A 17155-nucleotide genomic window follows, 5' to 3' on the forward strand; every position below is an offset into this window, starting at 1 on the left:
AATCAGACTTTTATCAACACAGATGTTATGTCCAAACTCCATTCTGCTATCAATTGTTTACTTTCAATTTAAAGCAAATCAGAAACTCTATCCCGTTCACTAAATGCAAGCACTTTCCAAAGAATGGCTTTGTTAGCGGCATTGAATGATGATTTAGAAAGACTTTTGGAGTAAATTTGTAAACCACAATCACATAAAGACCCATCAACTGAGTTTTTAGATACGAATTTGTGCATAAATAATGCATATGTAGCAGCAATACAAATTTCAGATGTTCAAAGCATGAATGATATTGCCCAACCGGTTAACACAACACTAACATGTGTGGATAAACCCCTGTATGTTGACTATTTTGGCCCAATTTTTAAAAATGCTGCTAATTGCCATGCCCAACTCCAATGAGACGGGGGGCTAGGATACAGTTTATTAAAAAAAAAATTAATAGCTTTTTACTGCTAGTGAGAATTGGTGAGCAACTGGAGAAGATTCAGAGAAAATGGCAGACAGGCGCTGCTTTCACATTCCGTCAGGAATTTGCTCTCCCTAGTAAGTACTGAGAAAACTTTGTGATTTCAAGATCACTTTTATTATTTTTAAGTTGGGGGGTAGTGGAAGCTTCTGGGAGAGTTTTTTGGTTTCATTATTTTTGCTTTAGATGTTTACCTGCAATTGAATGAAATGTGTACCCAAAATTGAATGAAAGGCCTTTTATTTTATTTTTTTAATCCCTTGTAACCTCTATTTCATTGTTTAGGTGACTTCTAATAAAGGTTTAACCACTAACATTGCCCAACTCTAAGTTGTGCTAACTATTTTGCAGTAATGAATAACTCTATTCCCATTTCACATACAAAAATCAAAGCATGTTCTCTCTTGGCCCTCATTCCATAAATACGAAATCCAGAAACAAGTAATACAAGCGGTTAACTTTACCGAATGGAGGAAAAATCAATCGAGAACGGGCCGTTTGTTATTTTATTGTTTGTTGACTTTTTTTCTTGGTTAGAAATAGCAGGACAGTCGATCTCCAGGAATAGTCTGGCGGGATCTCAGCTCCCTGACCCTCTGGAGTGATCTGGAAGAGGCGTCGGACGAGCCAGACGGAGCCAGACAGCTTTCAGCGGTCCGGGAATGGGGATCTTAGTTGACTCTTAAGAGAATGTCTAAACTTTAGATTTCTAAGCTTAGCTAAATTCGGTTACACTCAGACTTAGAACTTAAAACTGCAGACTCGGAAGTAAGATCTCCGCTGTCCCCTTACAGGATCGGTGTATGCATTTCGTGCAGGGAGTTGAGAAGGTAAAACGAGCAGGTGAAAAAGCTGCGGCGCCACTTCCAGGAACCGAGGATCGCTGCTGCAATGATCCACTTGGGGCCTGGCGGTGGCCGCGATACACAAACCACACTGCGGGTCGGGGGTTTGAACTTCCCTGTGCCCACTCTGCTCGACACCGGCGGCTCAAGGGACTCCGGAGTCGGCGAACGGCTGGACGCGAGCCGGGGCGCCGGAGGGCGGGGCAGCGAGCGCTGAGAGGAGCGGGTGGGCCCCGGGAGCGCTTCCCCACCCCGGGGCGCCCCGGCCCGCGGGCCTAGGACCTTGCCTCTGAGAAGCAGCCCTTCTGTCCCCTCCGTGCCAGGCCCGCAGCTCCCGGACGCTGCCACCGTCCCGCCCGGCTGCGATGTCACAGCGCCCCGAGGCCCTCGCCTCGGTCGTAAGTGCGCCCGACCTCCAACACGCCCCGCGGAAAACCGGAGCTCGGAACCCTCAGCCCCACCCCGGCCCGCCCAGACGACCCGCGCCCTCGGACGAAAATTAACCATCGCTCATTACACGTAATTTGCCTTTGTAACGCCAAATGGCAATCTAATAGTTTGTAGACGGCTTTGTATTTTAACGTGCATTACCTCATTTGATCCTTAAAAGGAAGACAACTGCTCATTAAGGGCCCTTAGCGCCACAATAAAGTCACTCTGTTTCATGTTCTAAGATTTTTAAGCATCTTTAATATGAGACCCTGAAAACCTGTGTTCTACTTAAAGATGTTAATTATTTAAATTTGGCCCATTAACTACTTTTACCCCCGAATATGGAGGGCATGTTTATAGCTTTAAATATTCCATTTTAAGTTCTAAGAAGCTTTCACTTGTTGAAATAATAAGGCTTTTTTTTCTGGCAGATTCAGGCGGGGGAAAGAGAGGGAGGAAGAGTAAGGGGCGAGAGGAGGGAGCAAGGATGAAGGAATGAAGCAGGTCCAGAAGTGAGGGTTCAGCTAGCTGGCAGATGTCCTGCAGGGCACCCGACCAGGTAGAGGGAATCTAGCTGGCACTGCTTTTCGCTTAGATATCTGTCTTCAAAATACTTTAAACATTCATTTTCAAATTTAATTTGTTAAAAGAGTTACATGTAATTATGCAAAGGCCGAGCAAAAACAGTTATTTTATACACACTCATGATAACTTAAGATTAAACAAAAACTGAAAATCTGAGAAATTATAGGTTATGTGGAAGTGTGGGTTTGGGGTACCTATAAAGCTATAGAGAGTAAGACATTTATATGGGCTCCTTTGGAATATGCAATACTTGATTTAGGCGGCTATTCGTTTGTGGTATTTGGAAGATAGAGAAATTTAACAGAAGGTGTTATCACTTTAACATATTGTGAAGGTTACAATGGTTGTGTTAATTCCCAGCAGAGAGCCTTTGTCTCAACAATGAAGGACCCTACTCTATTCACCCACCACCAGCAAAGAACTCCATAGCTTCAAAATACCTTCCTATTTAAGATTAAGGTGGCCTTTTCTCTGCATAGGCTAAGATGAACAAGTGTGCCTTAGCTGAAATATTAAAGCAAAAATGTCCTAAGTCAGAAGGTCAAAGAAAAACCTTATTCTACAATCTTGGCCTAGAATAGGCAAATGGAAACAAAGCAGCAAGTCTTTACATGTGTGTGTAAATTTGTTGCGACAAATGAAAGTACATATGGTAGTAGCACGTGTGAACAGCAAGAATAAATTTAAGGCGTAATACTGTGCTGACTAGCAAGAAAAAAATGAGTACAAACTGAAATTATTACAAAAAATGCAAAAAAATATGCTAAGGAGCTATAAATTAAACTTTTCACCTTTTCTTAAAGATGTAAAACGACTTAAGTCCTTAAAACTGGAGCACAAGTCTATATGAAGTTTATAAAATATAAATAACTGATTCTTACAGAGATTGTAGTTAGCCAAGTCAGTAGCTGACATACTAATTAACATGAGTTTGTTGGGTTGTCTTGCTTCTTCACTGATTTTCTTTTGACCTCTAATTGTAGAAATGAATTGTTTTCTGAAAAAATGACTTAAAAAAACAACAACACATGGCCAAGATTCTCAATGTTGAAATTCTATAATAAGGACACAAGAGACCAGAGTTTTCTTTTTTTTTTTTTTTACTAAAGTCCAGAAATTTCCATAAGACAAGTACATTAATGAAATGTTTCCAAAGAAATACCGAACAATATACACTCTAGTTAGCTGAGGGTTCCAGCTCAAGAGTTCATACCTAATTCTTGTGCATTAAAAATCAGCATGGATCTTAGATGATCTAGAATACACTGTGTTTTAAAATCCACAGCTGGTTTGATTTTAACCATAATGAAAAACCAGTATTCCTATTCCATCAAATGTGTTTTACAAGCAATAATAAATTCAGATCCACTGTATTATGCAACACACATCTTTGGAAAGCAACATAAACAGTGAGATCAGGTCAGTAGAAATATACACAGTTAAAAGAAATACACAAAGTACTGTAGTTTTATTAAAAACTACTACTTGAGAAAGAAATCTTTCCACAAATAGCATAAAATTGTAGAACGATGAAAGGATTTGGGAAAGCTTTACAAAAGCCTAATTCCAACTGTATCTTCCTGAGGGTGGTGGCAAAGGGTATTTCCTTCCTTCTCTGGGATATCCCTGAAAATAAGCAAAAGCAAGAGTTTATTTTCTGGATTAACACCCCTTCAAAGAAATTAATTTTACATTTCTCTGGAAAAACACACCTTAAAGAAGCTGAATATGCCTTAAAAGTATATCCTATGGAAGGTCTGTCATAAATAGGTACGTTAGGCCCCCAGTTTTATGCAAAGCTTGCTACAAATGCTACCACAGAAAACTATCCAAAGGAGCCTTAACAGGCACTTAAGAAACTCCTCAAAATGCACACCAATGAACTACAGTTAAGTGTTCTGTGTAAAAGACTAGTGGTTCTCAATCTTCCCTGCCATCCCTGGCAGTAATTCAAGTCACATTGTGGTAAGATGTCCACATCATCTTTAGACATATGCTAGAAGTCATTTTGCTTAACCAAGGCAAGAGCTTGCTAAGTAAGTCAGCTGAAGCCTAATGAACTATTAATTTTAGGGATTTTGTTTGTTTGTTTAGCTATAGATAGTAGAGTATTAAGTAACACATGCGATTATTACATAATCAATTACTGGTGACATTCACAACATACCCTAGTAAGCTTGCAAATAACATTTCCGTACAAAAAAAATTCCCTCACAATTCCCTTTCCAGGCCTCTAGGATTCTGAAACAGACTCCCCACTCCAGGCCCTGCCTCTGTGTTGTCATTCAGTAGTTTTAAATATGAGTATGTGTAGATCATTAAGGCCTTTTTTAGTCATATAAACTTCACTAAATATAGTGAAGTCATAATTATACTGTTTTTAACAATGAACTTCTGCAATTTAATAGTGCTTCAAAACCTGTGATTTTATTTAAAAAGTAGCTCTGTGAAAAAAGAGATTGAGAAAAAGAAACGTATTTCTAAAAGATCCTAAAAGAATTATAAATTTACCAATTGGTTTAGATCTTCTAAGTGAATAATGATTTTACCTGCTGTAACAGCAGAGAGTTCCTTCCAAGGAACACCTCCTCTGAAGGAGATGAGAAACCGGAGGAACTGGGCTCAGAAGGACCGGGCAGCCAGTCCCCAGCTCTGCTGCCCAAGTGCAGGTGCCGCAGGATTGTGATTTCCCACTTGGAAAATGAGGTGATCAGCCTAAAAATTCTCCAGGGTTTCTTCTTCTTTATAAGTATGTCCCCATATCAAAAATACTCATGTAGACTACCTACTATCATCCCGTATAAAGTGGCAAACTATTGATATGATTTTTAGACCTCTGCAGCTGACAGTAATTCAAAGTAAAATTCTATGAACAGATTTTAATAAATTGTTAAAAAAATTCTCTCAAAAGATAATTAAGATGATTATTTTCTTGTAAAGTGAACAGCCTTGTAAGAAGATACACAAAAAAGTATTAAAAAAAAAAAAGATCTTCCTAAGCTTTCGAGAGAGAGGTCTTCCACAAAGAGATGCATGGCAAGTATCTGTGTAAGAAAATTAATATTCAAAGCACTGCAAAAGGCCTGTAGGCAACATCAGGTAAGCAATTTTAAAACCACTTCACATCACCGCAGGTGCTAAACTCCATGAACACTGCACACACTAAATCGTAGCATTCTGACCCTGTTCTCTGGTAAGGATTTGATTGCAGAGCATGTAAATACTGTCCAGGGCATCAAATGGTTGGGGGACAAATAGACTGAGGCAAACAGACCTCTGTCTTAAATTTTGCTAAAACTGGATGCTTTATAAAGAAATGAAGCTTACACATACCAAATAAATTTGTCTAGGAATTGTTATACTCAGTATACAGCTATTTTAAATTTAGCTGAAGAAATGTGGGAAATAATGAAGGAGAGATTTCTTTCTATGAAAAGGTGTATCACAGATGAATCAATACAGGAGATCTCTAAGATGAATAAAGGTAACAGCTAAAGGGTAGACTGTTACTTTCAGCTTCTAGAAAATTATCATCTATTATGAAATCTAGTTTCTACTAAAACAAAGAACAACATCCTTAAAGGATAAAAAAATGTTCTGGCAACTGACTCTATTTGTGCTAAATATTACTGACTGCTATGATTAAAAGGGCTTTGGGGCTGGAAAATCTTTAGCATCTTCAGGGTGTAACAGATGTAGTAAGGCACATATTCACTCTATATACATTTTAAAATGAAGGACCCAGTTCAGCTGAGCTACTCTATCAGTATCTTATCCAGAAATGTTTTTAAGAAAATATGGTGTCCTGAGAAGCATGGCTAAGTACAAAGTAAGCAGCATGCTTTTCATCCCACAGCCCACACTGTATCACCTGTCTCCCTCCACGATCATCACGTCTGGGTGGATACCCGCCAGGTCCAGCTAGCATCTGGTACTGGTTTGGCTGGAAAGCTGCATTTTGGGTTTGGAGCATCCGGTTCCATGGCAGCAGAGGTTCAGCCCCAACGCCTCTGTGGAGAAGTATTATGTCTGCATTATAAGTCAAACCTGTTACACAGCCCAAAGTTTCAAAGTGGCTAGCATCATCTCCAACTCTGAGGACAATTCAATTTGCCTGCATTTGTCAAATGGGACATATAGCATCAGAGTGACCTTTATGCTCCTCACATTCGATGTAGTCTAACATGTTTTAAGTATCAGCATTTTAAGAAAAGGGATCTAAACTCGAATGCATCAGAAACATGACTTAAAATATTTTATTCATTTTCAACTGTGAAATTTCCTTTTTGGTCACTTAAAGATTTGGACCCAAGATCACCAAGTTGGTTACATTTAAGATGCTATCCAAAGAGTAAACATGTACAAGACAAGAAAATGGGCTTTATTTTTAAAAATGTCTAGACTCGTTCTTGGAGTCCATTCTTTCTAGTTAATTGCAGGTTGCAAATGAATTCTTACTGCTCAGTATTTTGAATCTAGGGTAAGGGGACTTGGCTGTTTTTTCCCATCCATTATTCTGCTCAATATGTCAGAAGGTCTGATCGGGAGGAAACCTTTTCAAGTTCTATTGATGCAGCTTTCAATTGACCACGGTGACCTAGCAACATGAGCACTAATTGGCATGGGCTGACTGGCATTTGGTGTACAGTTTACATGGGAACACAGATTCAACAGCTATTATAACCCAGTTTGCTGGCCCGGATTACTAGTCAAAAGAAATGTTTTAATTGTCTTCAAGTGCCTATTTTAACTTTGCAGATACAAAGCAACAGGTATGATGTATTAAATCATAATGTAAAACTGTCACATAAACAACATAGCCAAGATATACCTTCTAAAGACAATCACCATTTAAGACACAATTTTTTTGAGGCATTTTCAACTTCCATTTTATAGAACAGTCACTATAGAAGCAAAATTCTCCAATATATTTTAATACCAGATGCTTTGAGGCCATTACAGATTTTAGGAGAAATTACAGAACTTTAAAATTGCTAAAGCACTGACTAGTATTAACTATAACCACACCAGCATATGAATTTCATGTCCCAGGTGTTGGGGGTGAGGGGGAACAGCCTGAAGTTGGGCTCACTGGGTAATGCATTCTTCTCACAGGCTATTCAAACCTGAATCTATCCTCTCTACCCTCCCACTCTCCTTGCCTTCACTTGGAGTTTGCCTTTTTTTTTTTTTTTTTTTAATACCAAAGATAATTCTTTTTGTGTGATGACTCAAAGAACAACTCTTTGAAGAACTATAGAGAAGCCAATACTATTCTTCACGGTTAGTGGTGAAACCAGAGCTCTAACCAATAAAATCTGCTGTACTCAAAATAAAAAATATATCTCAGAAGAAATATCCATACATTCAGGGCTTCTAATTACTATTCAGGTTCCTTATTAATACAAATATATTTTAGCAAGAGTGCCTCACCTCTTTAGCAAGAACAGTTACGCAGAGAGATAGGAATGTTCTCTTCTGGTCTCTACACCAGTGAGGGGTTAATGTTTTGTACTGTAACCAAGGAGGCTCATCAAAACTGGGCCATTAATGCAAAACCCACATGCCAAAAATGCAACTCACACATTGTGTTAACTGTAATCAATTTTTATTTTCAGAACTGCAATGATCAAACTCACTCAACTGAGCTTCTGGAGAATCTGCTAGTATGGATGGTATATATTATAAATGCAATTTTACATTATTTTATGTTCTAAAAATAGGTTAGAAAGCCACAGTTTAAAAACACAAAGTTCTCTCTTTGTTCGAAATAATTACTTAAAATGTTTTTGACTAAGATAATTTTTATAAAAATAATTTAATTGAAATTAGGGCGCCTGGGTAGCTCAGTTGGTTAAGCAACTGCCTTCGGCTTAGGTCATGATCCCAACATCCTGGGATCAAGTCCCACATTGGGTTCCCTGCTCCTCGGGGAGTCTGCTCCTCCCTCTGCCTGCAGCAGCACCCCCTGCTTGTGCTCTGTCAAATAAATGAATAAAATAAAAAAAAAATTAAAAAAAGAAAAATAATTTAATTGAAATTAAGCAAAAAACAGTAAGAGGGGCTGGTACTATCCTCTTGCTTTTTACTGGCAGCCCCTTCTTTTCCACAGGTTTACCATATTTCTATACTAATTGTATTAATTTGCAAATAGTTACAAGTAAATTTGCCTTCAAAAATACACTTTAGGAGACGAACCATGAGAGACTATGGACTCTGAAAAACAAACTGAGGGTTCTAGAGGGGAGGGGGTGGGGGGATGGGTTAGCCTGGTGATGGGTATTAAAGAGGGCACGTTCTGCATGGAGCACTGGGTGTTACATGCAAACAATGAATCATAGAACACTACATCAAAAACTAATGATGTAATGTATGGTGATTAACATAACAATAATAATTATGATGTAATGTATGGTGATTAACATAACATAATAATAATTTAAAAAAAAGTTGGGGTAAAAAAATACACTTTAGGGCTCCTGGGTGACTCAGTTGTTAAGCGTCTGCCTTCAGCTCTTGTTATGATCCCAGCACTGGGCTCCCTGCTCAGCGGGGAGCCTGCTTCTCCCTCTCCCACTCCCCCTGCTTGTGTTCCCTCTCTCGCTGTCTCTCTCCGTCAAATAAATAAATAAAATCTTTAAAAAAATATACACTTTAAATCTGGGACTGAAGTATTGAGATTGACACATTTTAACTTTTTTAAAGTGGCTATCTATTGAGGCAACTTATCTGAGGCACTTGGCAGCATGGATGGTAAATATATATACAACATTATTGCCAACATTCGATTTTCTTTTTTTTAAATATTTTTTAAAAATTTTAATTCCAGTATAGTTAACACACAGTGTTAGTTTTAGGTGTAAAACACAGTGATTCAACAATTCCATACATCACCTGGTGCTCATTATGACAAGTGAGTACCTTAATCCCCATCAATTATTTCACCCATCCCCCACCCACTTCCCCTCTGGTAATCAGCAGTTTGTCCTCTATGGTTAAGACTCTGTTTTTTGGTTTTTGTCTACGACAACAATATTCTTAAGTTTCTAAATTTCCGTTTTGGAAAGTAGCCTGCAATATAAAGTAACTGCCACCAATTTGGATATTTTAAACTTATATATATGGCAGTTTTTAAAGATTTTCCATGACTGACTAAGCTTAACGACCGTTAAGTTAAAAACTAAATGGCCACCTTGGATATGGCCAGAAAAGAGAAGCCCCCACTGGCAAGAATTACATGGACAATAGGCCAGAACTCAAGCAACAAAGAGAACTCAGATACTCTGTTTACCATTTACTCAATTCGCACTGGCTTGTCTCTGTGCGGGGAGGCAAGGGAGGAGCGGCGTTCCTGTTATATATATTTTTTAAATATTTACTTATTTTTGAGAGAGAGAGAAAGAGAGCATAAGTGAAAGGGAGCAGAGAGAGAGAGAGAAAGAATCTCAAGCAGATTCCCTGTTGAGCATGAGCCCAAGGTAGGGCTCCATCCCACAACCATGAGGATCATGACCTGCGCTGAAATCAAGAGTCGGACACTTAACACACTGAGCCACACAGGTGCCCCTCTCTTGTATTTTTAAATGAAATGAACATATGGATTACAGATACTATCTCACAGTAGGAAATAATTCAAGAAAGTGTATTTTAGCAAAAAAAAAAAAAAGTACACTCAACATTTTTTCTAGTAGGGTTCTCAACCAAACACTCAAAATAGTGCAATGGGCAAGTACTGAACTAATAATAAGGATCAGGGGCACCTGGGTGGCTCAGGTGGGTAAGCGTTTGCCTTCTGCTCAGGTCATGATCCCGGGGTCCTGGGATTGAGCCCTGGGTCAGGCTCCCTGCTCAGTGAGGAGCCTGCTCCTCCCTCCCCGCTGCCCACCCCCCGCCCGTGCTCTCTCTGTGTCAATTAAATAAAATCTTAAAAAAAAAAATTATTAAAACTGGTTCCAGTAAGAATTCTACTACTTAACTAGTTGTGACATCTCAGCCAAGTCAAAGTGACTACAAGTCTATATTTTCTCCTCTACGCCTTGTAAAGTCAGAATGGTTAGACACACTTGTCAGTTTCTGCTAACTGTATCTGCTAACAGGCTAATGGACAAATTCTGAATGGCTGATTTCAAACTTTGTTTTCTTTATGAATGTTATTTATTTTATTTTTTTTAAAGATGTTATTTGACAGAGAGAGACACAGCTAGAGAGGGAACACAAGCAGGGGGAGAGGGAGAGGGAGAAGCAGGCCTCCTGCGGAGCAGAGCCTGATGCAGGGCTCGATCCCAGGACCCCCCGAGCCGAAGGCAGACGCCTAACGACTGAGCCACCCAGGCGCCCCTGAATGTTATGTTTCTTAAACGACATGGTCTAAGGCATAAGACAGAATTCTCTTACGCTCACATTTAACTTCTGCTTTAAGGTATGATTTCAAGTTTCTGACTAAAATTAAACCAAAAATGAATGCCCCACAAAACTTGTCCCTAACCTGCTGGGTTCACAAAGGCAGTCAAGATAATACAAGTACTTGGCTAGGGCAGAAGAACAAAAACCTGATGGAAATCAGGACAATGGTGATGATCTTAGGAAATCTTTTAGTGTGTAGAGGGAAGGAAAGCCGCTGGAAATGAAGAAAGAATGTCTCGGAAGTAGAAGGCGATCCTTTACTTCCTCTAAGTCCCTACAGCTTTACTATAATATTATGCAAACATAAGCATTCTGATGAGTTTTGTTTGTTCAAGTTAAAGTTTCTTAGTGAAGATTTCTCTTACAGAAGAGAAATGTATGGAAACTGCTCGACTGCCGTGTGCCTAGGTTTCCTCATCTGTAAAAACAACATGTACTTCAGAAGCTTGCTAGGAGGAATAAATGAAGTCATGTTTCTAAAGGTATGTTAGCTCACAGTGCTGACACTTCGTAGGTGGACTGTAAATGTCAGTGATTATTAATGCGGGAAAGAAGCAAGCAACAAAGTAGGGAAACTGAAAATCAAACTCAACACACTTAATGCAGAAAGACAATTATTTAAAATGAGATCAGTTCCAATGTGGTAATTTGTAATTTAAGAAAAATTTAACCCTTACTCATTTTTAAATTTTTGTCTGAAAATGGTCCTATCCCAAAGATATGGAAGTAGTGCATGTGGTGTGCTTGGGACACTTATACTGAAAACAAAACATAAATTCAGGCATTGTTATCAGTCATCTTGAATCTCTAAAGAAAAGTTTTCTTAAAGGGGGAGCACATTTATAACTCTGTTCATAACACTTTTATTCATTTCAGATGTGAAAAGATCAGACTGCTAAAATGGTAAGGGCGAGGGGAACAAAACAGATTAGAATTGGGAAAGCAAAGAGGGAAGCCTTATATAGGCTTAATTGGTTTCAGCATTCACTGATGCTGGCAAACCAGCATAAAACGATAGATTTGAAAGCTGCCCTGTAAAAAATTATTCTACAGATGTTAATATAATTATTCATAACACGCCTAGCTGTCTTGTCGTGTAGAGACCACCTGACTTAGGAGCACACAACTTATCAATGAAAGAACACAAGTCAAACATCCCTCGTTATTAAACCATGTCACACTCTTCCTAGTCCCCAGTACTTATTAGACTGCAGATCCCATAATCCTCTTCTGAGTCCCTTCTGCGTTTAATTCAGTTCAGTCTTAAGTAGTTAAAGAAACTGTTTTCAGTGGCAACTAATAACTACTGACCTACAGTGACACTGCCCTACAATAGGCTTGTCAGCCCTGAAAAAGTTGTACCAAAGAAGCTGATTAGGACTTCAAGAGGTTTGTAGCAAGAATCAATGGCTGGTCTGTACTAATGCTGTGTTGCCCGCACAGAAATGATAAAAGTGGAACACCATTAGTTATGCCTCATTAAGCTGCACAAGCCTTCTAAAAAGAAATTTGTTTAGCCTGATCAAAACCTAATACAATCTTAAGCTCTCTGTGTTGCATTTTTCAGGGCACCTTAAAACATTCAAAAAAATAAAGGCCAAGGACCAAGGAAAGTGGCAAAGTATATAAAGAGAGGAGTCTTTTAACTCAACATGTTAGGCATCTATTTTCCTAAAGGACAAGCACGACAGAAACTGTTTAGAGGAAAGAAGGTACATTTCGAACCATGGAGAAAGCCCAAACCTCAAATGTGGAAAAGTATTTAAAAGTCATGTTTGCTTTAATATTACCTGTCAAATCTTTGCTGCTGGAAAAGGGGAGGAGGACCCCGCCAGGAATCCTGTGGCCTCATATCTGGAAAACAAACAGGGAAAGGTTAAAAGAAGATTTTAAGTAATCACAACCATAAAAATCCTAGAAGAGAGCACAGGCAGTAATTTCTCTGACATAGGACATAGCAACTTTTTTCTAGATGTGTCTCCTGAGGCAAGGGAAACAAAAGCAAAATTAAACTATGGGGACTACATCAAACTAAAAACCTTCTGCAGAGTGAAGGAAACAATCAAAACTAAAAGACAACCTACAGAATGGAAGAAGGTATTTGCAAAGGACATATGTGATAAAGGGTTAGTATCCAAAATATATAAAGAACTGATATGACTCAACACCAAAAAAACCCCCACAATCCAATTAAGAAGTAATCACTATTCTGCTACCCATATATTTTCATAATTAAAAATTCTTGAAAAAAATCTGAGACAGAATATAAACCAAATAAACTAGCATAATTACACAAACTGCAAATGTAAAAAGTCAGAAAATCAAGAGGGTCAGTAAATTTTTCATTATTTTTCATTTGATAATGGACTACAGTTTTAGGAGTCTTAGTCATTAAATTCCTACATTCTCTCTCACTGCCTATGTACGTGCGCCTGAGTATGTAAAGGTATATGTTTTCCACATTTTTATTTTAAATGCTATGCAAAAGAAAGGGATTTAGGTTCTTTTCCATAAATGCAACTGAATGAATAGTAACTTCAACAGAAATTGAGAATTTCCCCCTAAGCACGGAAACTGGAAGGAACCCTGGCTTACCTAGCTATCATAACAAAGTGGAGGGCACACATCTCTCCAACACAGGCCAGGAAGATGCTAATAAAGGGACCATCCACTTTTCTACTGTTTTCTGAGAGTCACACCTCCTTCCCTAACACAAAGCTGAACTGGCAACATCGGACTCCAAGAGACAATTACGTGGCTGCTGCTCCTGCACCTAACCAAGTGAAGCTGGAAGAAGCAGCTCCAAACACCGGCCAGGCAGGCACTCAGCAGCTCAGCAGGTCGTGTTAACCAACTGCCACTGCGCTCTGGTCGCCAGCCTTGCAATCACCTTGGCCACCTTTCAGCAGGGTCTGTGTGTGACCTAATTAAAACAGCTGGTTCCAGGAGTTGTCTAATGAGTTCACTGTGTGAGGACAGTAACCTCCTCCAGACTCTCGAGACCCAAGGACAACAAGGCTTACCATAATGTATTCAGGCTCACATTTTAATGGAAACACAAACTAGAAACATGCTTTTCAAAATTACTTTCTTAAAGGAAAGAAGAAATGAAAGCTTATCTCTGGTTAGGAACTAAAAAAATACAATCTGGGTTTACTTAAAAATGGGGGGTGGGGTGGGAAGAAAGTAGAATTGTGCTTAAAAGAAAGCCCCACAAAGGAGAATATGGAACAAGTAGAGGATCTAGCTGTTCACATGATTCCAGTGTGAACAACCCACTCCTGCTTCGGGCTCCCCCCACCTCAACAAGGCTGACAATGCCCCCTGAAGACAGTTTCCTAAAAAGACAACCACCCTTGGCCAGGGCAGGGGGACAGCCATAGTGCACTGCCTCTCGGCCAGCACGAAGTGTCCAGCAGCCAAACCCACAACAGATGCTTCTCTTGGAAAGGAGCAGGGAGCCTTAACCACCATTACTTTCATGCAGAAACCCATTCTGAATTGAAAGGTGGCACCTCTAGTCAATTTCAATTAAGTCCCTTTCCTTCTCTTAAAAGCCAGACTAGTAGTGGTCAAACTAAGGAACACTGCTGAGGAGTTTTCATAGCGGTCATTAGATATTCCAAACCTGAATGGGGACGCACAAGGTTTATCACCATACAAACCCCAGCAAACAGGGCCAGAAGGATCCCTACACGCAGCCTAGAATAACTTCTGAATCACTACTACAGACCATATACAATCAGGAAATCATAATCGTGAGAGGTAAAACCAGAAATTCCTACAAAAACAGCAATGATCATCTGTGTGGTTTATTCCTACGGAAAAACATGAGATACACTTACCTCAACACATGCATGACTTTCAACACATTACCACTCATGAGAAAGCAATCTACTGAAAGTAAAATCAACTTTTGGGCCACTTTTTCTTTTTTTAAAGATTTGAGAGAGAGAGCAAGAGTGAGAGCGAAGAGAGAGAGAGAGCATGCGTGGGGGGGAGGGGCAGGAGAGGAAGAAGCAAACTCCCCGCTGAGCAGGGAGCCCGATTTGGCGCTCAATCCCAGAAGCCTGGGATCATGACCTGAGCCGAAGGCAGACACTTAACCGACTGAGCCACCCGGGCGCCCCTCTGATCATTACTTGTTAAACGTGAAAGGCCTCTGGTCTATTCAGATATTGTACACAAGTTAGTTTCATGAGAACTGGTTAAAATGTTTCTAGAAGTATATTTTATTTTAGTGTCTTACATATATAAAATTAGCTAATATAACCAAAGTCAAAAGAAATACAGTGAATTTCATTTGGACCCCTGTCTGTATTTCACATGTCCCAGAATCACTGAAGTCACCCTGGAAACATGCCCCTTTCTACCATGAAGACTTAATTCCGTGATTCTGGTTCCATGGTGTCTCTATATACATGGTATCATCACAGAATACATACTCTCCGTGGTACTTGTAAAAGCTTCCACACAGGATCCCTAATAAATTTTAAATCAAGCAAAAATAATAAGATATATCTAAATCAAGAGAAACCTTCAGAAATGTTTATCCTAACGTTTCATGAAAAATAAAAGCAGAAAAAAATCTGGTATTATTTTCTCCTAGAAACAGTATAAATGGAGGGAAAGTCACCATCATCCAGAATACATATTCATTAGATTCAAATATGCTTCATGTTAGATTAAGCACAACAATATTTCTAAGTGGAACTGGAATGTAAAGTTCATTAAGTAGAAATACTTTCTTTGGAGAGAAGGAATCCTTTGTAATAGTCTACCTATACAACTGCCTAGACAAATAGTAAAAGTCCCTATTTCCATCATTTTTAGTATGCCAGGTACTTCGCACTCTATTTTGCTTTTAACTATTTCTCACTTCCAGAACAATTGCTTTCACATAAACTTAGCACATGCAAAAACCATAGTTTTTTGTTAAAACCTAGGCAAATTTCATGACATAAAAATTCTGTCATACAGTTTTAAAACATCTCTTGCTTTCAAGCATTAAAGAAAAATAAAAAGGATCAAAGAAAACCTTCAAGGCTACTTTTAAATAAATCTCTTCATGTGGCTCTGAGAAATATATATAACCCTTAAGTATTCATAAAGCAGAAATATCTCCTGGCTGATAAGTAATGAAGTATAAGGTAAAACAAACTTATTATCATTCATTTGTATGGCTCTAACAGAAGATCCATTGAAAGGGAGGGAAAAAAAATTCTAAAGTAGTGAATTGCACTTCAGAAAGGTACCAGTGAGAGAGGAAAAATGACAGTTAATTTTTTCCTTTGGTCTTTAAAAACTTATCCCTTTTCTAAAAGCTCTAAGGCCATATAAACCAAGGCTTCACGAATAGCTCCTCAAGTGACAATTTACCTAATCAGCGTGGCAATCACAGGAAAGATTCCATGTTTACTGATTGCACTAATCAAAAATCACTTTCCAAATGCGACTAATTGACAAGTTTACCAACTGAAATGAAGAGAAGTGACATACTGGGTTCTCTGGGTTGCAGGAGTGAAATGCTTTATTCACACATGGAGTACTCAAGGCTGCACTTGACTCCAGCAAGTTATCAGTACCCAAACAATTACTCATCAGCCAAAAACTGACATATCAAAGACAAATCAAAAACCAACAGTGAAAAACACCTACAGCAGACAGTTTGACCAAATGGCCTATGTTGAGTGTTACTTTGTACCACATGAAAAAAAATAGCTATGATACTACAAATATTTTAAAAAATTAAATGGCTCAGATCTCAAGTTTACTATAACTATTTCTGACCAAATTTCAAAGATTCTATAAAAAAGAAAGCTGATCTTTTAACATTTATTAGAAGGGAATAAGGAAGACAAAAGCAGAAATCAAAAAACAGAAAACATATGATGACCAAAAAAAAAAAATCAACAAAGCTGTTAGTTCAGTGAAAAAGGAAAGAAAACACCTAAAGTAATAAAATTAAGAGATGCCTGGCTGGCTCAGTCAATAGAGCTTAGGATTAAAAACTCCAGGGGAGGGGCGCCTGGGTGGCTCAGTCATTAAGCATCTGCCTTCAGCTCAGGTCATGATCCCAGGGTCCTGGGATCAAGTCCTGCATCGGGCTTCCTGCTCAGCAGGGAGTCTGCTTCTCCCTCTGACCCTCCCCCCTCTTGTGCTCTCTCTCTCAAATAAAATCTTTAAAAAATCAACACACATCAAATATCGATGAATATTTTAGTCCTCAATTTTTTTGTTGTGAGGATTTCAAGCCTTATAGAAAAGCTACAAGAAGAGCACAAAGAATTCCCACATCTTTACCCACAGTCCCCAAATGTCGGCATAAACCTCACATGGCACCAATTAAAGTGAAAATGCAAGCTATCAAGTGGAAAAAGGAAAGGAAAAAGGTACTTCCAATAAAAAAAAAAATCTCATA

At 38.9% G+C, this 17155-nt stretch overlaps 1 protein-coding gene across 2 annotated transcripts in view; it reads right to left on the reverse strand.

Annotated features, from left to right (window-relative positions):
- Window positions 1–3620: 3620 nt before the first annotated feature.
- XRN2 (5'-3' exoribonuclease 2) overlaps window positions 3621–17155 on the reverse strand; it is an 82147-nt gene continuing 68612 nt past the window's right edge. For both annotated transcript variants that reach the window (XM_064572730.1, XM_045885354.3), the window contains 3 exons: window positions 12525–12588; window positions 6203–6341; window positions 3621–3957 (listed from right to left, as the gene is read on the reverse strand). In XM_064572730.1, coding sequence (XP_064428800.1) covers window positions 3892–3957; window positions 6203–6341; window positions 12525–12588 — 269 coding nt within the window. In that variant the 3' untranslated portion in view covers window positions 3621–3891. The remainder of the gene's footprint in view (window positions 3958–6202; window positions 6342–12524; window positions 12589–17155) is intronic.

The sequence above is a fragment of the Mirounga angustirostris genome, unplaced genomic scaffold (assembly GCF_029215605.1).
Source record: "Mirounga angustirostris isolate CCGP_5_RB_7025 unplaced genomic scaffold, mMirAng1.0.hap1 SCAF_10, whole genome shotgun sequence".
Lineage (NCBI taxonomy): Eukaryota > Metazoa > Chordata > Mammalia > Carnivora > Phocidae > Mirounga > Mirounga angustirostris.